Source organism: Dipodomys merriami, unplaced genomic scaffold (genome assembly GCF_024711535.1).
Source record: "Dipodomys merriami isolate MVZ:Mamm:240054 unplaced genomic scaffold, mDipMer1.0.p SCAF_9, whole genome shotgun sequence".
In the NCBI taxonomy this organism is placed as follows: domain Eukaryota; kingdom Metazoa; phylum Chordata; class Mammalia; order Rodentia; family Heteromyidae; genus Dipodomys; species Dipodomys merriami.
In genome coordinates, this window is record NW_027206512.1 from 19981783 (window position 1) to 20008001 (window position 26219).

The 26219-nt window shown below is 43.0% G+C and overlaps 1 protein-coding gene across 9 annotated transcripts in view; it reads right to left on the reverse strand.

The window, feature by feature from the left end:
* Positions 1-25879, reverse strand: part of Septin11 (septin 11) — a 93858-nt gene extending 67979 nt beyond the window's left edge. For 8 of the 9 annotated variants that reach the window (XR_011369996.1, XM_070012730.1, XM_070012728.1 and 5 more), the window contains exon 1: positions 25686-25861. Coding sequence is in view for 8 of the 9 variants with exons in the window: in XM_070012730.1 (XP_069868831.1) it covers positions 25686-25712 (27 nt within the window). In the remaining variant the exon portion in view is untranslated. Of the gene's footprint in view, positions 1-25685 lie in introns of all 9 variants that reach the window. The other variant, XM_070012729.1, reaches the window with a different exon arrangement.
* Between the last annotated feature and the right edge of the window lie 340 nt (positions 25880-26219).

A 26219-nucleotide genomic window follows, 5' to 3' on the forward strand; every position in this document is an offset into this window, starting at 1 on the left:
AGCTTGTGTGTTAGCAAGTAAAGACACATGGGCTGCCAGAAGACACTGGCACATTCAATAAAATGGTCAAAATAAACAGCCCAGTAAAGGGAAAAGAATGGGACAAAGGTGATGTGAATAGGTATGCACAAAGAAATAAATATAAATGTCCATATGAAAAGAAGTTCAGCTATACTAAATCATGGCAGTAGGCATCCTAACCACCTAGAGCATGTAGGATCATGTGGCCCTTGTATGGAGCCATTGTAGAGTAATCATCTCCATAAAGTACTCTAGACAAGTAATTTTCATTTCCAAATCATAAAAGGCATGTATGTTAAAATACTGCAGAGTAGGGAGGGCATAGGCACCATGATAATACAACAATAGTTCCACCCCCATCAGTGGGAAAATGATGGGCATTCAGGAGAAGTTGTACTGCTCATGCTGAATTCTTCTTTTCCCAAGCTAGTTGTAGGATGCTCCTTTGGGACTCCAGCGGTGGCAATAGCAGCCTCAGTGCCCATGGGCCATGCGATCACAAAGGGAAACTGATAACTCGATCCTACAGTACTGCTAAAGTAGGCTGTTCAGTAGGTTCCCTGTATTGTTTGTTTTAAGGATTTCCTCATGTAAAACCCCTTCCAATGGGGCTTTCTAAGTGTAACTTCATGTTAGGGTTGTAGAGCAGCTGAACTTGGTCTCTCATTCCTAGACTTTCATCCATTTAGTCTTCATCCATTTGGCAATGTGGCACTCAACAACTCCAAATTGGATTTATTTTAAAATGCTTTTCTCTTTCTGCTTTCTCAAAAAAATACCACCCTTCAAAGAAAATCACAAAAGTACTGACATATGCCTAAATGGCATATACACAGACAAGATTCAAAGATTAGCTGGGTGTCAGTGGTTCATGCCTGTAATACTAGCTATGCAGGAAACTGAACTCAGACCATGATTTGAAGACAGCCCAGGCAGACAAACTGTCCAGATTCTAACCTCCAATTCACCAATAAAAAGCCAAAAACGGAGGTACAACTCAAGAAGTAGAGCACCAGTCTTAAGTAAAAAAACTAACAAAGAGCATGAAGCCCTCACTTCAAGCCCTAATACTGGCATACACATACACACACACACACACACACACACACACACACACACACACACACACACACACACACATTCAAAGATCATAATTAAGAAATATTTAGCTAAACCAGCCACCTCAACATTCAGTACCAAAACAATGCAAAAAAAAAAAATGTGAACTTTAAAATAATCCATGTTTCCTTTCTCCAGCATCCATTCAGACAAGTCTTCAAAAAGCCTGCATGCAGACTGGGAAGTTGACTTAGTGGTAGAGTGGTTGCCTTACATGTATGAGGCCCTGGGTTCAATTCCTCAGTACCACATAAGCCAAAAAAAAAAAAGCCGGAAGTGGCGCTATGACTCAAACGGTAGGGTGCTAGCCTTGAACTGAAGAACTGAGGAACAGAGCCTAGTCCCAGAGTTGAGCCCTCACGACCAACAAAAAAATTAAGCTGGGCGCCAGTGGCTCACACCTATAATCCTAGCTACTCAGGGGGCTGAGATCTGAAGATCACAGTTCAAAGCCAGCCCGGGCAGGAAAGTCTGTGAAACTCTTATCTCCAATAATACCACTAGAAAACTGGAAGTGGCGCTGTGGCTCAAGCAGTAGAGCACTTGCCTTGAGCTGAAGAGCTGAGGGATATTGCCCAAGCCCAGAGTTCAAGCCCCACGACCAACAAAAAAGAAAAAGAAAAAAATTTAAAAATATAAAAATAAAAAGGCTGCATGCAGTTCATAAATTCAGCATTCAAATATAAGCCATAAGTGACAGTTAAGCTTGAAAAATATCTGTGATTAATATAAAAAAGAAGATAGCAGGGAATCCTGGGGTAGCAATGGGTGGGAATCAGATGTGAATTCTCCAGCTCTCCCATGGTTTACTCAGTGACTTTGGGGCAAGTTACTTTTAAGCCTCTTTAAATGTAAATGGAGAGAATATCTACATATATCATAGATCTGGCTACAATGTCAAACTAAGAAATTATAAAGCACCTATCAGTCTTCCCAATTTAAACAAATCTATAACAAATAATATTTAAAATATTCTTCTCCATCAACTCAACTTCAACTCTGCTACACATCTAAGCATGTTTAAGAAATACACAGAGATATTACATATGAACATTTAAAATGTGAATCCTTATTCTTCTCAGGTGCTCTCTTATGTTCAGGTCCAGAAGGTAGAGATTGGTATGAATAACCTCTTATCACACTATTTCTAGAACTTTCACCAAGCATGTTGCCAGGTCTCTGGAAGGCAATTAAACAATGAAAATGAAAATGCTGAAGAGCACCTTTTAATTTCTGTAGAAAATATCTTCAGGACACACTGCAATACATATAATTTCAAGTATTAGGAAAAATAAAGTGAGGGGAAGGCTCTAAGCATGGTATCAAAGGAACTAACTGCTCTTTGCCAGGATGCCTTCCCTAGTCCCTGCAGCACTTTCTAATTAATAGGCAGAAGTCACATGTCATCTCCAACTGATATGGAAGCACAGCCCTGAGCTGAAAAGAACGAGGCTGAGCTTTCAGAAACAGCTGGAATGAAAAATGAAAATCTTGAGCCCAGTGCATGTGTTCATTTCTCAGCTCTCCAAAGCCCCCTGCAGTCAGATGCTCAGCTACTAAGCAAACACTGATAACTGTGAGAATTCCTGGGGAAATTATTGCAGATTGTTAAATGCTTTGTTCTCCAAGGATGATACCACACAGGAATTCTCCCAACTAAAATTTCTCTACATAGGAAGGTCTATTGCTTCCTAAGCATTTATTGATAAACTCCTTTGTACCAGTCTCTCTATGATGTTTAAAATACAGAAATGAAGACTTACAGAATAATAAAGCATTGCTTATAACAGAAGTCTAAGAGTGGGAATTCAGTGATTAGCCCTTTTATCTATGGTAAGGGGGGAAGGGAGGAGGAAACAGGATAAGCCTTCTGAAGAGTGGGGGAAAGTCGTGTGTGCCTGTGTGCCTACATGCGTGTGTGCGTGTGTGTGCGTGTGTGTGCGTGTGTGTGTGTGTGTGTGTGATACCACTGTAGCTTGAGCTCTGGGCCTGGGCCCTGTACCTGAACTATTTTGCTCAAGGCTTGTTCTCCACCACTGGAGCCACAGCTCTATTTCCAGCTTTAATTGGAGATAAGAGTCTCCAATTAGGGGCTGGGAAGGTGGCTCAGTGGTAGAGCGCTTGCCTTACATGCATGAGGCCCTGGGTTCGATTCCTCAGCACCACATAAGCAAAAAGAAAAAAGCCGGAAGTGGCGCTGTGGCTCAAGTGGTAAAGCGCTAGCTTTGAGCTGAAGAGCTGAGGGACAGCACCCAGGCCCAGAGTTCAAGCCCTACAACCGGACCCAAAACAAAAAAGTCTCCAATTAACTACCAAAGCAAATAGACTTGTTTAGAACCGGGATACTCAAATCTCAGCCTCTAGGGTAGTTAGGATTACTGGAGTGAGCCACCAGTGCCTGATGCTGAATTTTTAACTAATGTTCAGAAAGTGCCTGGAAATATCAGAAGTGAATTTCTAACTAATGCTCTGGCTTAAAGCTGTAGAGAAAGATCCCATTTCCAAGTTGCTGTTTGTGATGGCTCTTTGGTTTTGTTTATTCAGCTGTGGGACACTCTGGTTTTTATGAACTATGAAGCTGAGAGAATTTGGCTTTGCTTCTATTAATTGGATATGAGTGGGTTTCTCTTTTTTAATTTCTTGAGAAAAATGAACATGCATAGATTTATTAATTCCCTTGATGCCTAAAGTCAAAGATTTATTTTATTTGGTCAAGGGTCTAAAATGCAATCTAGAGGTCATAACATTTTAAATTTTTCTGTAATTCTTACGCTTTATTTTTCTAAGATCTAAAATGCTAAAATGTTACTTCTAGAAAAAATTGTTTTTACAAAGCAAATAGTCAATGAACTCAATTGAGAAAACCTGCAGAATAGATTTCCAGTCTATTCTCTTGCTTTCCGTGGGCCCATTCATCTCCTCCTCAAAATCAGAACCACAGAGCTGAGAAGGTGGCTCAGTGGTAGAGCACTTGCTTTGCATGCATGAGGCCCTGGGTTCGATTCCTCAGCACCATATAAGCAGAAAAAAGCCGGAAGTGGCACTGTGGCTCAAGTGGTAGAGTGCTAGCCTTGAGCTGAAGAGCTGAGGGACAGCGTCCAGGCCCAGAGTTCAGGCCCCAAGATCGGACCCTCAAAAAAAAAAAAAAAAATCAGAACACACAAGACAGATACAAGAACAAGGAGGTGTTTCAGAAGTCACAGCAAGATCCAACACAAGATGCACTTCCAGTTCCAACTTAACTTCTGTTGGCCTGAAATTTTTGAGACAAACCTAGCATCTGGCTCTAGCTGCAGTCTTTTCTTGGAGGCAAGGGAGGAGTCCACAGCCAAACATAACACGTGAAAAGAAGAGACATCCACATGTGCACACAGAACCCATAACTCCCCATGTCATGTTTCTCAATTAAAAAAAAAAAAAGGTCCTAGCACATGCTCTTACACAGGACAAACCCTGACCTGTGAGCTCAATAACACACAAAATATTCCAGATGTCTCTAAGAAAAGATGGATACCCCAAAACGCCTCAGTGCTGTTTTGCTCGGGCTACCGCCTTGAATCCTATGAAATTACCATTTTTGTAGTGGGGAGAACTGGCAAAGTATCAACTATTCATGTGGTTCAACCCACTACTGGGAAATGCTACAGAATTCAGAGCAATTTTGCCACTGTTTTTGTTCTGTTCTAATTTTTAAAACAGGGTTTCACTGTATAGTCTCAGCTGGTTTCAAAATGTTGATCCTCCTACTTCAGTCTCCTGAGTGCTAGAATTACAGGTATGACACATCATGCTTGCTGTGGCTATGTATTTTACTGCTGGTGATCTGTCTGGTTGTTTGCTTGATAGAATCATTGATTAGGAAAAGGTAGGCTTTGGAGAGGGAATATTAATACCCAAACAAAGCAACAAATGTTATCAGAAATATCCTAATAATAATTAGAATGATGGACTAAGGCAACATTCTAAAAGTGTTTTCTAAAGCATCTACTTACTAAACATCTGTCTTGGAGGTTTTCCCAAGATTTCAGAGATGTCACCACAAACTCCTAGAAGATACATTTTTCTATAGGCAGGAAAGGGGCAAAGAAGGGACAGTTCTGAATCCTGCTGGACAACAATGAGAAATGTAAACTTTAGCCTTATTCCCAGGCCTTTTATTTTTTCAGTACTGAGGATCGAACATAAGGCCTTTGCTCATACAAGGCCAGTGCTCTACCACTTAAGCCCTTTAGTCCTTTTTAGTTTAGTTTTTAAGATAGAGTCTCACTAACTCTGCTAGGACTGGCCTTTGAACTCTAGATCCTTCAACCTCCAATTCTCAAATATCTGGGATTGCAAGCATGTACTACCACACCGAGCCATTTTCCTCATCTTAAAGGAAAGGCCCTGTATTTGGTATCCTTTCAAGTCCCTCCTGGCTCTATGGCCAACAATTTATTCGAATCTAGTAAAAAGCCTTCTCCTATCTACCTATATCTTCTTGCATTTTATATTCTCCTGTTGACAAATTCAATAAGGTAGCCTGTTGGGAATAGCCATTAACTGTTAGTGGACTCAAAGGAAAACATGAGACCCCTTCACTATACATGCCACATTTTACTGGGCACATCAGATTGCCTTGAGCACATTCTAGACTCCATCTCTGCTCAGCCCTGCCCCACTTCAGTCTTTTCTCCAAATTTCAAGCCTAACAGCCCAGAGTTGCTCCAAGTTCCTGTTAAGGAAACACGTGCAAGGCTTGAGTGTAAGGCCTCCAACAAGTTACCACAAATAAAGTTCAAGTCAAAAATAAAAAAGAGCCGGGCGCCGGTGGCTCACACCTGTAATCCTAGCTACTCAGGAGGCTGAGAGCTGAGCTGAGGATCGAGGTTCAAAGCCAGCCCAGGCAGGAAAGGCTGTGAGACTCCTATCTCCAATAAACCACTAGAAAACCAGAAGTGGCGCTGTAGCTCCAGTGGTAGAGCGCTCGCCTTGAGCTGAAGAGCTGAGGGACAGCGCCCAGGCCCAGAGTTCAAGCCCCATGACTGACAAAAAAAAAAAAAAAATATATATATATATATATATATATATATATATAAAAGAATTTTTTTACTTCTATATTTAAAACAAGCATATTTTTATGCAAAAAAAGCTTTAAATTGTTCAAATTTTAAAGCATTCTAAACAGCATACCAAAAATTTATTTCATTCAAATACAACAAAAAATTTTCCCCAATGGAAATCAGATTGCAAATTGGCAGACTCCACTCACAAACATGTTTATGTGACCCACACAGTATTTTTCAAATATTTTACCTAAGATTGCCAAATTTTTCAGATGGGAAAATTTTACTTTGAATTCTAAATGTCCGCCTCCTCTTGAAAAAAACCGAAACTGACACCAAAGGCCCTCTTTTCTCTAGCCAGAGCCAAGAGGTAACGTGTACGGTAGCCCTCTTTGCTGAAAATCATTGCTACATTTGTCATTTGAAAGGCCTTAACAGTTACTTGACTCTACCTTTTATTTAAAAGGACAGTATGACTGATTTGCTGAAATGTCTTCATAAATCTTGTTCTTAGCTCTATTACAGATGAAACTAGAGATAAGACTCATTTCATGAGATTATTATTTGCAAAAATGGTATAGACCTTGATGAATGTGGTAGTATTAATATATAGGGTAAGCTGTGGTTTGAATCTTTTGTTGTTGTTGTTGGTTGTGGGTCTTGAACTCTGGGCTTGGACACTGTCCCTGAGCTCTTCAGCTCAAGGCGGTACCACCTGAGTAATAGCACCACTTCTGGTTTTCTAGTGGTTAATTGGAGATAAGAGTCTCACGGACTTTCCTGCCTGGGCTGGCTTTGAACCATGATCCTCAGATCTCAGCCTCCTGGGTAGCTAGGATTACAGGCGTGAGCCACTGGCACCCGGCTGAATCTTTTTTGTTTTTTAATTGTGAACATACTGTACAGATGGCACCCGGCTGAATCTTTTTTTTTTTTTTAATTGTGAACATACTGTACAGAGGGGTTACAATTACATGGGCAAGATATTGAGTACATTTCCTATCAAGCATTGTAGCCTCCTCCTTTGTTTATCCTTCACATCCCTTCCCAGCCTTCCCCGGCCCTCCCCCCCACCTAATCCTCCCCCACCCCCCACACCAAAGTTGTAAAGTTCCTTTTCGACATGACAACTTGTACCCGGCTGAATCTTTTTATCTTTTAATTAAAATTTTTGAAGCTGGGTGCCAGTGTCTCATACCTATAATCCTACCAACTTGGGAGACTGAGATTGAGAAGATCATAGTTTAAGACTAGCTTGGACAGAAAAGTTTATAAGACCCCTTCACAACCTAGACCTGAGCATAGTGCTGAACTCCTGTTATCCTAGCAATGTTGGGGAAAGACGGGAAGTTTAAAATAGGTGATCACCTCCCTGGCACATGCCTGGTCAAGAAGCAAGTCCCTACCTCAAAAATAACCAGTGGAAAACAGGGTTAGAGGTGTAGTTTGGTGGTAGATAACTTGCTTAGCAAGTATAAGACCCTGAGTTCAAACCCCAGAACTATGAAATGAAGCAAGCTGTCACTATGATACCTGGCTTCAAACTCATGACTATTTTGCCTGTACCTCCAGAGTGGAGGTAGTGGATGATTGGCTATAGTTTTAAATGCTAAATATTCCCCAAAAGTCCCTTTGTTGAAAGTCCCAACCTGATACCATTAGGACATGGTGAAATTTTAAAAGGCATACCCTCATTGGAAATCTTAAGTCACTGGATGCATGACCTTGAAGGGGACATTTGAATCCAAGTCCCTTCCCTTGACTCTCTTGCCAGGCCCATGAGGTCAGTAGCTCTACTCCACAAGACTCTCCACTATGAAGTGCCCGCCTCACCTGTGAGCCAAAGTAAATCTGTTCTCTTCAGCAGCTTGATGGTCTCATATTTGTTACAGTAACAGAAAGCTGATTCACATAAGGTGCTATTCACTATCTCCACTAAGCAAATACTTAAAAAACACTGTTAGACAGAGATTTTCCCTATCTTTCTGAAACAGTTTGCAAAAGGCTAAGAAAACCCAAAGGCCAGTCTCTGCTTGAAATGTGTAAAAAAAAGTTTTTTTTAAATGGGGTCATGTTGCAGCTGAAGGCTTGCAGTAGTCCAGAATATGCTGAATTTTTCAATATTTCTCTTTTTCTAAAGCATATTATCTTTATCAATAGGAGAGCTTAGCCAAAGCCTGAAGAAGCATTGCTGATGATACAGATGCTGAAGCATTACAAGTTCATTCCCCTTACATCCTCAGATTCTAAGTATAGGGTTCCAAATTAGGAATGTCCATATTCTGCATTCTATCCAAAAGAGAAAATCATGATTAGCTCTTAAATTCAACAACAAATTCATGGCTACAATTCCTGCTTAATGACTAAGGGGAATCACTGATGCAAACATTATTTCCTTCGATGTGTCCACATGACTGAAATGTCCTTGCCACAAGGGTTTCTTTTAGAAACAGAAAGAAAACAAAAGAATTTCCTATAATAACCTCAACCAGTAGTAGGTATTAAATTTCAGCCCCATGTGTCATAAATCACTCCCTTATGCTGTCAATGAGCAAAACATTTCTCCCCAGCACAAGTCTCTATAACATTGCAAAACACGTGCTTAAGAGGTGTCTCTATCTTTGGAGATATGGGTAGGAGAAGCTTAACACTGCAGGCTTTAACACAGAGAATCAGTGGGCATGGCACTTGTGATGTGTCAGAAAGCACTAGACCACATGATGGAAACTCAGATCAAGATGGGTCTAAGGGCTGGGAAGGTGGCTCAGTGGTAGAGTGCTTGCCTTGCATGCATGAGGCCCTGGGTTCAATTCCTTAGCACCACATAAGAAAAAAGCTGGAAGTAGCACTGTGGCTCAAGTGGTAGAGCACTAGACTTGAGCTGAAGAGCTGAGGGACAGTGCCCAGGCCCAGAGTTCAGGCCCCAAATCTGGACCAAAAAAAAAAAAAGAAAAAGTAAAAAAGAGATGGGTCTAAATGTTTGAGGAGAGTGGACTAAAAATGATCCTCAGCTTTTCCCTACCTTGTAAAGTTTCCATAATGCTTCCCTGCTGGCATTCAATAAGCTCAATGATAAATATTGCATATGAATAATGTTTCAGTGTTTTAAATTATGCATAAGCCCAAAGTTCAATATAAGCACAGGTAAAAAAGGCTTGGCCCAGTAACTGTTTCATCTAAGTTCAAACTTTACTATTGACTTTTGGTTTGTTCTTTTAGGGTTATTCTAGATTTAAGCTCACTCTTGGAAGGCAAGTACTCTAGTACTTGAGCTATGCCGGTCAAGCCTGCCTTTCCATGGTAGTGAAATAGTTCACCCATACAGACCATTATCCATACTCAGTACCCACTTTTTGTCAAGCCACAGCTTCCACTGTCCACACACCTTAGTCTTTTTGGCCTGAATGATAAGATAAAAGAATTGATACCATTCTCTCTACTCTTGCAGATGTTTGAAATTTTTGTTAAGAAGAACAGGGAGGTAGCTAAAAGGGTAAAGACTCTGAATTCAATACCCAGAACCATACACATAAAAGGAATTTTTTTCTACCTAGTATGGTAGGACACATCTGTAATCCCAGCATAGAAGGCAACAGCAACAGGATCACTAAGCTCCAGGCCAGCCAGAACAGGCTGGGCCTGGGCTGAGTTCTAGGCCATCCTGAATTATATAGGAACAAACTGCTAGGTCAGAGGCATGACTCAAGTGGCATAGCTCCTGCTTAGCAAGCATGAAGCCCTGAGTTCAAACTCCAATATTGAAAAATGAAAAGTAGAGAAATTATCTACTGTATTCCTAAAGTTATTATATACTATGGTATAGCCACCAGCTCCCATGGTTGTTTTAAGCATAAATTAAACTAAAATTTCTGCTCTCCACCAGTAGCAATGGCCATATATAACTGGACAATCAGTAAAAACAGTCTCCATCACCACTGTAGAAAATTCTACCTGGCAGTGAGCACTTTTCTGAGCTTAGTCTGGCATCTGCATTACGGTAAGAATAGGGTAAAACCAACAGTCAGGAGACATGACCTTAAGATCATAAGTTGTTAGGAAATGGAAAGACTTGGAAAAAAATTTTATTAAGTGAAGTAAGCCAGACCCAAAGAAACATAGGTCCCATGGTTTCCCTTATTTGCAATAACTAGTATAAGTCTAGGACAAGCAGAAAAGTTCAATAGCTATGTACATATGACCATATACGATGATGATAAGTGAAATGAATCCCAAGATACGGACACAACTGGTTTTTTCTTTCTTGCTATTGTTTTTAACATATTTAAAATGTACTATGGGATTTTTTTTGCTTCCTTTGTATGTGCTTTCCACATGGTATAACCCCTGTTTTCACTGTATTTGATGTTGGTACCCTGCATCTTGTATATACATTTTTCTAATTTGGGGAGGGGAAGGGAAATAACAAAATGCTGAAATAAGGACACAGGTTTACCCATTGTAACAATGAGATGTACAAGACACTATGTTGAAAACGAACTTTACAACTTGGGGGTAGATAGGTGGGGAGCAGTTGGGGAGGTGAGGAGAGAAGGGATGGAAGGGGAAAAACAAAGGAGGAGGTAACAACGCTTGATAGGAAACTTACTCATCTTACTCATGTAACTGCAACCCCTCTGGACACTATTTTTACAATAAAAATCATTTAAAAAGATCATAACTGTTTACCTGAAGCACCTCTGAGTCCTGATCTTTCACACAGAGGCTAAAGGTGTTAGACAAAGAAAAATAGTTCACCATGTTGTACAGATCAACATTTACCCACTGAAATCTGCTCACAGGGGAAAACATGTCAATAGCACAATCAGTATTGGGACAATGTACTGAGTACAGTGAATATATTGGCTAAACCAAGGAGTCACGTGGTTATAACATTCCACAAGAACATTTAGACAGGTATCTGAAAATGAGTCCAGTTCTAGTTTAAGAAGTGGAAAAATCACCTATTCCAGCTTCAAGTGTCTTAAGATTTCTCCTCCTACACTCTATTTGGGGATAGAAAATAACTTGTTACTTGATTTTTAGTACTTAATTTAATTTCTCATAGTAATGATTAAAAATTAAATAATGGAAGACAGAAGATTTTTTCATCTGCGCCAAACACTCAAGGCAACTGAGTGAATGTAAAACCCAGGAAGAAAACAAGGACCACATTCTCAGTTTCATCTATAGATGAGACAGTTATCCCTTTTGAGAATAGAGAACCTCATAGAAAGAATTACAAAGATCATCGTGAGAATAACATGAACATTATTTGAATCCAGAATTATTTCCCCTCGTTCTGGTTAATTAAACCAGAAATGGATTAAAAATATCACATTTCTATCTTCAGATCTGGTGCCAGAATACAAAGAATCAAACAAATAACAACTGCAAAAAAAAAAAAAAAAAACCTCAATCACTTATATCAGAATGGGGAGGGAGGGCTTAAAAAGTTTAATAAGCCACATGGGAAAGTTTACATCATAATGGCCACTGAGCCATGTGGGGACAGTTCCATACACATGTACAAACACACATATGCATGTGCATACACACACACATAAACACTCATGGAACCCCCAAGCAGGAACATATATGTGTGCTAGGACAGGGCAGAAGTTGAAAGGGCTAGTTGTTCTGGAAATATAAATCTTGTTAGCCAAAGCTATTAGGACCTGGAGTTAGGAAAGTTATTTTTTAAAGTCTATAAGGACTGAGGTTTTGTTTTTGTCTTTTTGTGCTGGTACTGAGGCTTGAGCTCACTCTGGGTTTGGGCACTATCTCTTTTTCACTCAAGGCTCACACTCAACCACTTGACCCACATCTTGACTTCTAGCTTTTACCTGGTTAACTGGAGATAAGAGTCTCATGGACTTCCTTGCTCAGCCTGGCTTAGGGCCATGATCCTCAGAACTAAGATTCTAGAGTAGCTAGGATTAAAGGGGTAAGCCATTGGTACTGGCCCAGAATAAATTTCTAATGGTAGTCAAAGACAGCTGGAGGTCATTTTCAAATGCTCCTCAAAGCACCACAAAGGGGGAAAGGAGGAGAAATAAAATGGTGCTTCCTTTCTGAATGCTGACCTAAATTCCCCATATTTACCACCTAGGAAAAAGGCAAGAGCTAAACTTTGGCTTTTAGAGGGCTCATGAATTAAAACAGAAGGAAAGCTTGGCATCCCCAGCTCTGTTTTTCATGTCTCTCTGCTCCAAGCCATCATCTTGGTATAGTTGCTTTGCCATCACCTCAAGCTCCAGGAAGGACAAGACTGATCTATAACATCTGTATGACAAAAAGCCAAATTTATCCCTTAGGAACAACAGAGATATCTCAGGACAGATCACTCCTCTGGAATGATGACTTGTCATCGTGACCACCTGATAACTTCTGTAAAACCTTCCAGAAACAATCACTGAAAAATGGCCAACCATGCTCAACCTGTGACTAGGACTCTGCAAACTACTCTTTACCCAAGGCTCATGTACATATCCAGAAGATGGCAAAAGTGCTATTTTCTCATGATATACCAGGGCCATGTAATAAATCTCCTTTCTCTGTCCTTTATCATCTCTCTTTATTTGACATATAGGGTTGTGTGGCCAGGCCTGGTATGGAACTCATGGATTTGGAGCCTGGGCTCTAAAATCTCAATTTCCATGGCTGAGATCTTACTTTAATTCCCTACCTTAAGATCATAAAATACTCTAGAACTTTAGTTTTAGAATGGAGCAAATCTAATGACTACTAAGTTAGGATTCTTTAGAGGGTTCAGAGATAACAAAACTACTTCAACTCAGACTATCCAACATTCCCTTCAACAACTGCCTAGGGGAGATGATTAAGAGGCTGACTCAGAATGAGGAAAGACTTTGAAAACAAAGTATGTAACAGATAAACTGTGCAACAGATTGTTGCAACAGTCTAAGGTACTAATCTTGGACTGGCCACACAAGGAAATCAAACTGAATATATCAAAGATAGAGGCAAAGGTGAATAAATTTGGGGGGATTCTAAGAATGAATCTGTTTGGTCTGTGTCATCTTCTAAAATCTCTGCTGTAATTCCAGAAACTTGGCTAAGCTCATACAAAGCAAAGAAAGAGATCACTGGAACAATTATCCTACCTGCTCTTGGCAGACAATTAATCCAGACCCTTAAAATTGCTGAAGAGCAGTTCATTAGGATTGCCTCTGGGGGAAGGCTAGTTGCTGAAGGAGGTAGGGAGGAGGGAGCAGAGCTGGCTTTGGAAGTTATACATTGTCCTCTGACCCTCTGTCTCTTCTTCAGGCTGCCATCAGGTGAGCTCCCAGGACCATAATGCTGGGCCTCACCAGCATCATAGAATCAACACAGCCAAGGACCTTGAACTGAAATCTCCCAAAGTGTGAGCCAAAATAAATCCTTCTTCCCTAACGTTGTTTTGCCTAAGTATTTTGTCACAGCCAGAGAAAACTAACATACTCTAATTTTTCCAATCTATCCAGTCAGCATAAGGCCCAAATTTTTCTCTTAGTTTTTCCACAACACTTTTAAGCTTTGGCTCAAGTTCCTAATTGGATGTTCCACATTCATTCAGTGTCTAGTTCCCTCAAATATAAAAATAGGGCCAGGTGCTGGTGGCTCACGCCTGTAATCCTAGCTACTCAGGAGGCTGAGATCTGAGGATCACTGTTCAAAGCCAGCCTGGGAAAGGAAAGTCCGTGAGACTCTTATCTCCAATAAACCACCAGAAAACCAGAAGTGGCACTGTGGCTCAAGTGGTAGAGTGCTCGCCTTGAGCTGAAGAGCTGAGGGACAGGGCCCACACCCAGAGTTCAAGCCCATGATTGACAAAAAAACAAACAAACATATATATATGACTAGAAATAAGTAAATTAAAGAAATTATAAAGTACACATTACATACTCCTAAAGAGTCAGAGTTTCACTCAGAAGAACTAGAAATAAAAATTCTAGAAAAGTTTAAGTAATGTATCTTTTATCTTTTTTTCTGCATCTCATGTTTACAAAAGTCTGATGATGTCCCATATCAATAAAGGCTTAGATGGTCAATTTCTTTTGAGCAATTTTTAACATCAAAAGTAACTTGTATGTTACAAAAGAGCCATGTTAGTATAAAATAAAAGCACAGCCCCAAACCAAGAGATAAACACCTTCACCCGGATTTTCCCAAAGTGCAGACTTGAGACAAGGAGCTGCATGCATGCAGTTGTTTTGTGAAACAATCCGGGGGAAATGGAGTAGGAACCAGAGTGTGAAATAAGGAAGAAGAAAAAACACCGTAAGGAGGATTATACCGCTAATCACCACTGCAGGCTGAGGCTCAAGTGGGATCCTCAGAAGTCAGGGACCCTGGACTTATCTAAAACTATCAAAACTATCCTATCAAAACTAATCTACCAGCTGGGTGCTGGTGGCTCCCCCCTCCAATCATGGCTACTCAGGAGGCTGAGATCTGAGGCCAGCAGTTCAAAGCCAGCCTAGGAGGAAAAGTCCATGAGACTCTTATCTCCAATAAACCACCAGAAAACTGGAAATGGCTTGTGGCGCAAGTGATAGAGTGCTAGCCATGAGCTGAAGAGCTGAAGGACAGGGCCCAGGCCCAGAGTTCAAGCCCCACAACCGGGCGGGGGGGTGGGGGATGGGGAGAAAAGGGGAGCAGGAAACATGGACTAACCTATCAAAACCAACTTTCTGACAAAAGGGGGTAAGTCTTTACCCACCAGCTTCCATGACAGAACATCAATCAAGGGTTGCCCTGTGGGATAGGGACATGAGCAAGATGAAGCAAGAAGTTTGGGGAACCCATACCATCTACATCTTCCTGAGATTCACCCAGCAACAGACAGTGAAATAAAAGGTAAAAGGGCTGGTACTGTTGGCTCATGCCTGTAATCCTGGCTGATCAGAGGCTGAGATCTGAGGATCATGGTTCCAAGCCAGCCCTCCTAGACAATCAGCAAAAAGCTGATTGGAGATGTTGCTAAAAGTGGAGGTGTTGCTCAAGTGGTAGAGTACCAGCCTTGAGCAAAAAAGTGAAGAATACCAGACTGAGTCCTAGTCCTAGTACCAGCACGGGGGTGGGGGGGGGGTGGGGGGGGGTGGGGGGTGGGGGGGTGGGGGAGGTTGAAAGGTGAGGTTGTATAGGCCAAACTTATGATCTCTAGTGTAGTCTTAGCCAACTAGCCAAATGAGTCTTCCTTTTTCAGTCAAATGTCTGGAGGGATTGTACAACAGATCCCCTCCTCTTAAGTCTGGAAATAAACTCTAAGAATCATGAACATGACTAAGGGCTGCTAGAACCTATGTTTTGGGTAATAAGGGTTTCTATGCTTTTCAAACTTCTCAATGCATTATTTAAAATTCCTCATTATTTAAAAAAAGTTACTTAAAATGACAGTGAAACTCTAGAACACTGTGTATGTCATAGAACTGTGGTGGGCAACCACTACTGCTGAAAGAGGAAAAGTACCAAAGCTTGGAGGCAGAGTAAAGCCTGGGCAGAAGGCTGGCTACTTAACAACATGCTGAGTTGGAACAGAAGCATAATACTGTTCCTTATGGATGACACTGTTAACACTTCTGCCTTCTTTCCTTTCTTGTTTTGGTCGGTTATGAGGCTTGAACCCTGGGCCTGGGCACTGTCCCTGAGCTCTTTAGCTCAAGGCTAACGCTCTACCACTTGAGCCACAACACCACTTCTGATTTTCTGGTGGTTAATTAGAGATAAGAGTCTCACAGACTTTCCTGCCCAGGCTGGCTGGCTTCAAACTGCGATCCTCAGATCTCAGCCTCCTGAGTAGCTAGGTTTACAGGCATAAGCCACCTTACACCTGGCATTTTGCCTTTCTTCCTCAAGATAACCAACTAGTTTACTAATTCACATAACTTCTTTGTGGAGGTCCAATTAGACTATGCTGAAATAAGTTGCCTATGTCCAAAGAGCTTGCCAAAACCCAAAGATGAAACGTTGGAAGGCAAGCAGCCAGGGCCCAGAGTGTGAGTTATCCACCAAGGTGTTCCACACTGCAGCCTCCAGCAGAGAAAGCAAAGGGGGAGTGGAGCCTCTGAGACATCTGTGCGCTAGAACAAACATGCTGGGAACCATCTGATCTGGAAGCATCCCAAGGGAGGAAGAGAAATAGTTCTATCAACAGCTGGAAGTTTTAATGGCCTCACGACCATTTCCCAGAGTCCAATCCCAAAGTTAAGCCACCAAGGAGAAGCGCAGGTCTTTCAGAAGGTCACCCATCACTTACTCAGTGACAATACCACCAGAGGCTCATTATGGATGAACAATGTGACCAATCACACTCCTGTGTCCCCCCAACACCCCCCAACACACACTCACCACCATCAAACTACCATGTTCAGCTTGAATTAGAAATAGGTCAAGGAAAAGTGAAAAAAATTGCAGACAGACTTTTTTTTTTTTCAATCGGTCATGGGGCTTGAACTCTGGGCCTGGGTACTGTCCCTCAGCTCTTCAGCTCAAGGCAAGTACTCTACCATTTAAAGAAAATAAAAAGATTGGATTCATTCATGGCAGAGTTAGAATTGTGGCTTAAAGCCAATCACAATTCAGGGACAGTAGTTCACATCTGTAATCTGAGCTATTCTAGATAGAGGTAAAAGGATTGTGGCCCAAGGCTGGACCAGTAAAAAGTTTAAGACTCTACTTGACAAACTAAGGGGAAAAAGGGGGGGGGGGAGCAAACAAGTCCCTGGGTTAAAACCCCAAAATAAATATCTAAATTCATAGGACTGATGATGTATCTCAGTATGCCCAGCATTCTTGAGACCTTAGGTTCAATTCCTGGCATTGTAACAACAAAAATTAGTAATTAATAATGAAGACCTGCCCCCCAACCCAGGCCTTATACTATAGAATGTGGTGATCAGCTTATCACTGAGAACACTGACTGTCCCTCCTCAGCCTGTCCCCAGGCTCACACTTGCCAAGTAACATACAAAGCTCCATTCTGCTGAATTGAGGAAGATCATTTACTCTGGTCTGTGAAATCCATGTGGAAGGGACCCATGGAAGTCAGCTCAGGGCCCTCATGTCTTTTTCCCTTCTGCACTCTCAATGGCCGTTCCCAGAAAGGGAAGCTTGGCTTGCAAGCTGGAGTCAATACAGCCTGGAGTGTGGCACAGGATGGAATAGAAAAGACTTTCTGGGCCGGTTTGTTTCCTCAATATAATTTAGAGTAACTGACTGATACAGATAGTTCCAAACCTGGGCTTTTCCACTACCAGATGAATCAGACTAGTTGAGTTACAACTACTTTGTGTCTTACTTTCTTGTCCATATTACTTCTTAGGTACTATGGAAGGACCGAGATAGAATTGTCTTCACACTAATTTAAGTAGAATAAACTTAAAAGTCCAGATGCTACCACGTGTAGTGGGACACCACTGTAATCCCAGCACTTGGGAGGGAGGCAAAGGAAAGAAGATGCATTTGAGGCAAGCCTGGGCTACAAAACAAGTTCAAGGCCAGTCTGAGATACACAATAAGACCCTATCTCAGAAACCTAAAAGGATGGAGCTATATGTATGACTTGGGTGGTAAAGTATCCTGAGTTAAACCCCAGTACCACCAAAAATAAAAAAATAAAAAACAAAGCCAAGAGGGGCTTGGTATGATCGCTCATGCTTGTAAGTCTAGGAGGTAGAGATTGAGAGAATCAGTCGCAGCTTAAGGCCAACCCAGGCCAAAAAAAAAAAAAAAGCAAGATATCATTTCAACCAAATAAAAAGCTAAGCATCTGATATCCTAGCTATTCAGGAAGGAGGATTGTAGTCCAGGCTGTTTGGGCAAGAAAAACAAGATACTCCCCTAGCTGAAAAGTAACTAAAGCAGGAAGGGGTGATAGAGAAGCTGCTTAGCAAGTATGAGACCCTGAATTCAAATCTAAGCATCACAAAAAATGGGGGATCATGATGTTAAACAGGCAATCTGTACCCAAAGGTGCTGGTCAAACTTTTTATAATTTCAAAAACAGGTCTGAATAATTTAGTGGGTACCCTATTGGGACACTTTCTCAGTTTGTCTATGTGTGTGTGTGTTCATATTAGTATGAAAGAAGTACACAAAGATATGAGATCAACAAAAAGGACTTAAGTCTTAAGAAAACTGCCAATTTTTCTCTTAAGCTCAAAAGATCTAGTAGGTTTTTAATTTTCATTTTAGACAACACTGACTGCCAGCTCAGGTCCAAGGTGCTACCAATTCCTGCCATCTTCCTCATGCCCCATCTCCCAGGACTCAGTTATGAAAAATAGAGAATAAAAACTTGCAGTTTTCAATCTTGAAGGACTCAATGCTAAGGCTAGACAGAGAAAGACACACTGTTATAACTAGACTCCTCCTCCTATGTTCCTTCTCCACCTTCATTTTCTATAGTCACTTCTAGTTCACTTTCCTCGCTCAGCCCAGCTGTTTATCCATCTTTCAGAGAGACTTCATGGGAGCAGCAGGAGCTACGTATCCCAACCTCACATCACTATGGCCACATAACATAGTCAGATGCACTAGAAAGTCAAGAATGATTCATGTTTCTCAATTTCTAACCTATATATAGCATTGTGACTCTAGTCCAAAATCAGTGCTTGGTGCTGAGGTCTCCCATCTATAATCCATTGGGGAGGTTGAGATATGAGGATCATAGTTCAAAGCCAGTCGGTACAGAAAAGTCCATGAAACTCTTCTTTCCAATTAACCACCAAAAAGCAGGAAGTGGGAAGTGGAGCTATGGTCAAGTGATAAAGAGCTATTCTGGAGCAAAAAAGCTCGGGGACAGAGCCTAGGCCCTGAGTTCAAGCTCCAGGGTGTGCACATGCACATACATACACACATACATAGACACACACACACACACTTAAAAAAGAAGCAGGAAGTGGATCCATGACAATAAAAATAAGGTACAGCACCCAGACTCTGACTTCAAGTTCCAGTATCGAAAAAACAGCAACAACAACAACAATAAATCCTATGAATTCTTCCCAAGGAATGCTACTTACCAAAAAACAAGAAGGAAAACCTTAAGTTGTGTTGACTTTTATTTCCTTTTACACAGTGAGAAAAGGTAAGAGCTGAAGTCCACTTGCTGAGTGCCACAGCTGTCCTTCGTGAAGCAGAATGTCACTCCTTTTCTTTATTCAGCCCGTCCCTCTCTCTCCCAAGGAATCACAAGTCATCCCACTGCTCAGCAGGTGGAGAGAGGAAACATGTCTGCACAATTGGACTTCTGTGTCGGTCAGTATGCAGTGTACTCACATGCCCTGGTGCTGACCCAAAAATGCAAGGTGACTGCAGTACCCTGGCTTTAGTCACTTCTGAGAACAGACTTCTGATAAAACTCAGGCCAGGACTGAGATGATGCACATTTCATTTCAGATAAAAAGCACCCAGCAAATTCCTTTCAGGAGCCTGCCAGTATCACCTTACCCCAAATATTGTTTCTCTGTTCTCATCAGGAGCTGCAGAGATGGACTACCAGTAGAATTGAGTGGGTCAGGGGAGGGACTGTTCAGTTGGAAGGGAGTTTTCTGCCAATCTAAATTTTAAAAACAAAAAGCAAACCAAACAAAGGGGGTTTCAATTATATTGTAAAGTAGAACTCCTTGGGGAAAGCTCCTTGGGGAAGCTGCAGACCTGCTGGTCTTTGTTTAAGCTCAGCGGACCCCAGTAGAGACAGGTGGAGCCTAAACCAGGATAGACATAGCCCAATAAAATGATAAAGTCCAGAAGCAGCCACTACCCCTAATCCACTTTCAGGTCCTATACAGAGAAAAACACAGGCTGAAAAACCTTGGAAGCTGGCTCCAGAGCCTGACTCATCCTTTCATCTGCACAGACAGTGGAAGGCCAATGCCCAAGACTCACATCCATCCCGGCACACAAAAGCAGTTTAAACAAGTTGAGTTATGCTCACCCAAGTAGACCTTACAAAGCTGACAAAAAAAGCAGTAGCAAAATCTTATATCTGAATGGTGGGAAATGGATTGTTGTGTTTTTTTCTTTTTTTCTTCTTCTGGATGTGGTACTAAGGTTTGAACTCAGGGCCCCACATTTCGTAGGCTGATGCTCGACCACTTAAGCCACAAGTCTAGGGGCTGAGAAGGTGGCTCAGTGGTAGAGCGTTTGCCTTGCATGCATGAGGCCCTGGGTTCGATTCCTCAGTACCACATAAGCAGAAAAAAAAAAAGCCGGAAGTGGTGCTATGGCTTAAGTGGTAGAGTGCTAGCCTTGAGCTGAAGAGCTGAGGGACAGTGACCAGGCCCAGAGTTCAGGCCCCGCGGCTGGACCAAAAAAAAAAAGAAAAAGCCACAAGTCTAGCCCTACTTTTCACCTTTATTTTTGAGATATGGTCTGGCTTTACATGAGTCCTGATGAGCCTACTTTAGACTTCCAGGTATTTGTTGGGATCATAGGTGGCAGCCAATGCATACAGCTTCCCTCAGTGGAAATGGAGTCTCAGGAACTTTTCTGACCAAGCTGGCTTTGAACCTCAGATCCCAAAGAACTCAGCCTTGAGAATAACTAGGATTACAAGCATGTGCAATAGTTTTAGTGCTTTTAACCAAGTTTTAGCGCAGGCAATCGTTTTAGTGCTTTGAACCAATTCCTTAAGTCTATTTTCATTGTAGTGTAGACACATCATTTTTAAAGATGATCATTTAAAATATAAAATTATTAACCTACAGTTCTTAAATCTTTTAAATGGAAGACTACTGAGCTTCAGCTACTTCTTTCTTTAATAATTATATGTCTTCAATATGTATAATTTCCATAATTAACAAGAGTTCTAATTTGTGTGTGTGTGTGTGTGTGTGTGTGTTCTAGTACTGGGGCTTGAAAGCAGGTCTCTAGCTCAAACTTTTCCACTCATAAGTAGAACTCTAATACTGGAACCACATCTCCAGACCAGCTTTTTTTATTGGTAAACTGAAGATAAAAGTCTCTTGGATTTATCTGCCCTGGACAGTTCCAAACTATGATTCTCAGAAATCAGCCTCCTGAGTAGCTAGGGTTATAGGCATGAGCCACATAAGTCAGTCCCTTTAATGTTTAGAGAAAGCCCTTCCCCAGGCCTTGGCCAGCTCTGTTCATCTTTCTCCAGGTAGATCTAAAGTCATGTCCTCAAGTCATAGAAATGTTGATTTCCTAACTAAGAAAAATAACATGTCTCAGTTGGCACGTATCTTTAGGAACTGTCTACACTGGTCCCCGGGCAGATAAAATCCTGTATCTGAATCTTAACTGTTGACTCAGCACTAGATACATAACTGTTTTCTTCCCTAATTTACAAACTCCACTGCAGTTTGTCACTTTAACATAGTGACCCTGAAACTCAAAAAAAAAAAAAGCTCCAGATAAGGAAAGTATTTCTTTCTTGTCCACTGTATACTCAACCCACAAACAGTAGCTGGCTAACAAACAGATTCTTGAGAATGGTTGGTAAGTGAGCAAATGGTTTTCCATTTCTTTTGCTTTAAAGAGCAATTAACAAATGTCTTGAGGGGCTGGTAGAGCGCTTGCCTTGCATGCATGAGGCCCTGGTTCGATTCCTCAGCACCACAGAAGCAAAAAGAAAAAAGCCAGAAGTGGCACTGTGGCTCAGGTGGTAGAGCGCTAGCCTTGAGCTGAAGAGCTGAGGGACAGCACCCAGGCCCAGAGTTCAGGCCCCACGACTGGACCCAAAAAAAAAAAAAAAAAAATGTCTTGAAGGATGTCACAGGCAAATGTCTACCAGTGGAAGAGTTGAAACATATACTTTGTAAGGAATAAAGTAAGAACTACTTCTTCACTGGGAAGGAGACTGAAACAAATAACTGATAACATTCTACTGAGCTCCTGGAATCTGTAACTTGATGGATGCTATATTTGGAGATTGGGTTAGCTACATAAAGGTGGATTTGATTCCCAGGACCTAGGCAGAGCAAAGATGGTATGCTGTTTAAAACAAAGATAATAGCTTCTTTGGAACACGAATGCAAAAGTACTAACTCATTCACAATATAGACACAGGCCTAGGAGAGAAAAGTCCTTGCTAATGATCAGGTATGTGTACTTCAGGTCTTCTGTGGGGAGGGGAAACAACCAGCTGGGGATGGAGATTAAAAATGGAAAAAAAAAAAAAAAACCAGTATCAAATTGAGCCGAAGCTTTTGTTTCCCAATCGAGAAAAACTCTATGAAATATATTTGAATTTAGCCTTGAGATTTAAATGGTTGTAGCTGAATATAACCACTTCAGAAGATAGAAAATACAGCATTTGGCTGGCTGGGATGCAGCTCCGTGGTAGAGGGTTCAATGTGGGAGAGCAGGGGGAATGGACAAGAGCTCATGGGAAAAGACAAGATTAAAGGGATACCACCACCAAAATAAATAAATAAATAGCATTGACATAGAAGCATTTCTGCCCTTCAAATGTCGTTTGTTTACTTCAAATACAGTACCACACTAAGATGTGTAAAGTTGAGGGCAAGTTATTCTTTCTTTTTTTCTTTTTTCTTTTTGCTGTTCCTAGGTCTTGAACTCCAAGCCTGAGCTCAAGGAATGGACTCTACCACTTGAGCCACAGCGCCACATCTGGCTTTTTTCACAGTAGTTTATTGGAGCTAAGAGGCTCCCAGAGACTTTTCTGCTGGGCTAGCTTTGAACCATGATCTTCAATATCTCAGCCTCCTCAGTAGCTAGGAGCTAGAATTATAGGCATGATCTACCATTTCCCAGCTGAGGGCAAGTTATTCTGATTGTATTTTTCTTCCATGTTGATAGAAAAGGTAGTCTGTAGGAAAAGGAGATATACCATCTTTCCTATACCATCTTTTAAAAAAAATCAATTAAGTCTAAAGCATCACTAGGGTACTTCCATTCACATACAAATCAAGGGAGTGCTTCCTTCCCTCCCAAACCTTTTCTTTCCTGTGTTCAAATTACAGTCTCAGGGGAATTGGAGAGGCAGAGTTCAAGCTTTAAGGCCACAGTTGTAGATTGGAGCCATTTTGGCACTGACTGGGGTTGTTTTGCAGAGGTAATTTAAGAGAGGAATCCAACCAGTAAAGCTCAGTGGTGGTTCAACAAGTCCTTGGATAAGTGATTACATTTTCTGTAGTATCTGAAAAGACTTCTCAACTTTATAGTCAGCTCCTGATCACTATACAATTCAGGAAGAATCTGATGGTTTTAAATTTTAAGTCATTTTGATCTTAATTCTAGTGACAACAGTGAACATGAAGGGAAAAAAAAAACCTCTTTCGGACACATACTTCGAAAAATCTCTATTATCTTAATGAGAGAAGTCTTACACTATTCTGAGGAACTAAGCTCACATATGGACAGCAGACCTGGAGTTGGATACGATTATGCTCACACAACTAAATCTTAAATCTACATATTGTTCCTATTTAACTGACACATATTAACTTACTAATTTATAGAGAATGTGCAGCAAATTATTTCTTCCACCTCCCCCAGCCCTCAAGAATGCACCCACAATAGGTGTTACAGAAAAAGACACCCCCTACACAGAACATTTGCATTCCCAGACAGTTTATCTAAAGCATATATTACTATTCTAGTTCTCTGACTCTTTGCCCTGATAATTACGGAGGGAAGGGAGAGATTTAACCAGATACGCTTGATCTCTGAATGTCAGTTTCCTCACTAGAAAAATTAAAAGATTCTCTCAGAAACTATGCAAATTCCCTCAGTAAGAAGAGTCAAGGTTCAATAATTAACAAGAGCACAATTTGTGTGCAAGAGGAAACCAGAATTCTGTGAAGGAGAGGGTTTGGGAGGGCTTGAATTCGGGGCGTGGTCGTGCTTTTTTAAGTTTTTCTGCTCAGGGATGGTATTCCTACCACTTGAGCCACAGCTCTGCTTTTGGTATTTTGCAAGTTAACTGGTAACGGGAGTCTCACGGGGAAGTTAGCTTTGAATTAGTTAGGCTTATAGGAATGAGCCTCAGCCCCCCTACCCCACCCTTCACCCCCACAAAACCAGAATTCTCTCATTAAACAGTAGTTTAAGAGAAGCACAGCTGCACTTCGCTATGACCATTGTCCATTTTCTGGCCGTGGAAAAAAGTCTTTCAAACACTCAGGAAGCCAAGCACAAAAGCCAGGTAAGCCCTTGCAGAGAAGGGTCCCTAGAACTTCCAGCCGGGCTGGGGCTGCAAAGTGCAAAAGGTGAGCGAGCCTGGGCAGCGGTGAGGCGCGAAGAGGCCCTGGGTCTGAGGGCACAGCTTTTTGTAAGCTGGTGTTTCAGAGGTCCCAGGATCTCTCTAAAACCTTTGTCTACCCCCCACAAAATCTCTCACGCCACCACCACCTGCAGCAAAAAAGGAAAAGGAGGTGTGGAGTGGGGGTAGATAGGGTACCAGCCAAAGACCTCACCCGAGGCACCCCCCAGAGCCCGAAAGGCAACTTTAAACATCACAAAGAAAGGGGGAAAGAAAAAGGACTCCGCCTGGCCAATCGGCTTGGCTTCTTTCAATTAAAGAAAAAAAAAAGCAAAGGCTGCACCACCCTTCCCGTCTGCCTTTCACAGGGGATGTCCAGCCGCCGCGGAACCACATCCTCCAAGTCCCATGGCCCCGGGCCGGCTCCAGAGCAGGCAACTGAGTCTAGCACTCCAAGAGGCGCGGCCCACCAACTCCGGGCCGTCACGTCCCCTCCCTCCCTCTCCCTTCCTTCTTTCCCTCCCTCCCGATCCAGGCCCGGGGGCTCCGGATTCTCCCGGCGCCCACCCCTCCCGCTCGCCCGCCCGCGCGCGCGCCCGCCTCCTCCGCCCGCCGCCCCTGGCCCTCCAGGCACCGAGCATTTCAGTACTTCCACCCACCCCGACAAGGGAGCCTTTTGAAAACTTTTGTGTGTCGATCTAGGGCTTTGTCCACATCCTGGGCAGGGCTGGGACACCCGGGTGGGAGCCTGCGGGTGTCCGGAATCTCACAATGCCCGGGGAAAGCCACCCCTGAAATCCCACCCCCACCCCTTCTGACCCGCTTTCGCCAACGCTACGAGACAGCCTTACGGCTCCCGGCCCCCCGAGCCCCGATCGCCCCTGGGTGCGGGAGAGCGCTGGGAGGAAACCTCCCGCACCCCGCGCCTTTCCCGGTGTCACGAGGGACACGGTGCGCGCGGACAGACGGAGGCAATTGAGAAACGCCGCGGCTACAAGAACCCCAGCTAAAGCTAGGATGGAGAGGGGGCTTTTTTTTTTCGTCCACACCCCGAGAATCGGGGCGGGACGAGACGATCCACGGTTGCATCAGGTAGGATCCGAGCCTCCCGGCTCCCCGACCTGCCCTCCGCCTCGGACTCGCGCCCAAATTCACGCACACACACGCACCCCCACAGCTCCAAAAGCCTCGGTCCAGAACCACCGCCCGGATCCCCCGGATCTCCACCCGCCACCGCCCCCCAAAACAGAGACCAGCCAGCGCCCCCCCGGAGCAGCGCGCCAAGGAAGCGAGGCCCCTGCACTCACAGACGGTCTCCCCACCGCCACGGCCATCGCGGCTGCGGCTCTGGCTGCGCCCGGGTGCTCTCCGGCGACACTGGCTGCTGCTAGCGCTCGGGCTCCGGCTCGCCTCCCCCGCGCCTTCCCCGCGGCTGCGCTCTGCTTGCGCCCGCGCCCGGTTCCCGCTCGCGGCCAGCGGCATCTGCTTCCCCCACGCCGCCGCCCCTCCCGATTTATTCCAGCAACATGGCCACCGGCCTGGAGCGAACCATTTGCTTCCGCGAGGGAGGGGTGTAAGCCGGCTCCGAGACCCTGGCCGATTGAGAAAATCCAGTGGGTGGTCTCCGAACCTGGGTCAGCTAGCTCTGATCACCTTTATAAATTGGTCACCTCTGTTCCAAGATCACCTCTCCCATGCTTCCTGCATGCCCCTAAGCCTGTACCCTGCTGTCACCCCCTGCGCTACCAAGTGCTGGAGTCCAAGTAAAAGCCTGGGCGCGGAGGTCTCAGCCCCGAGTCCCGCCGCGCGCGCTTGGAGCCGTGGGCAGCTGGGTCAGCTGC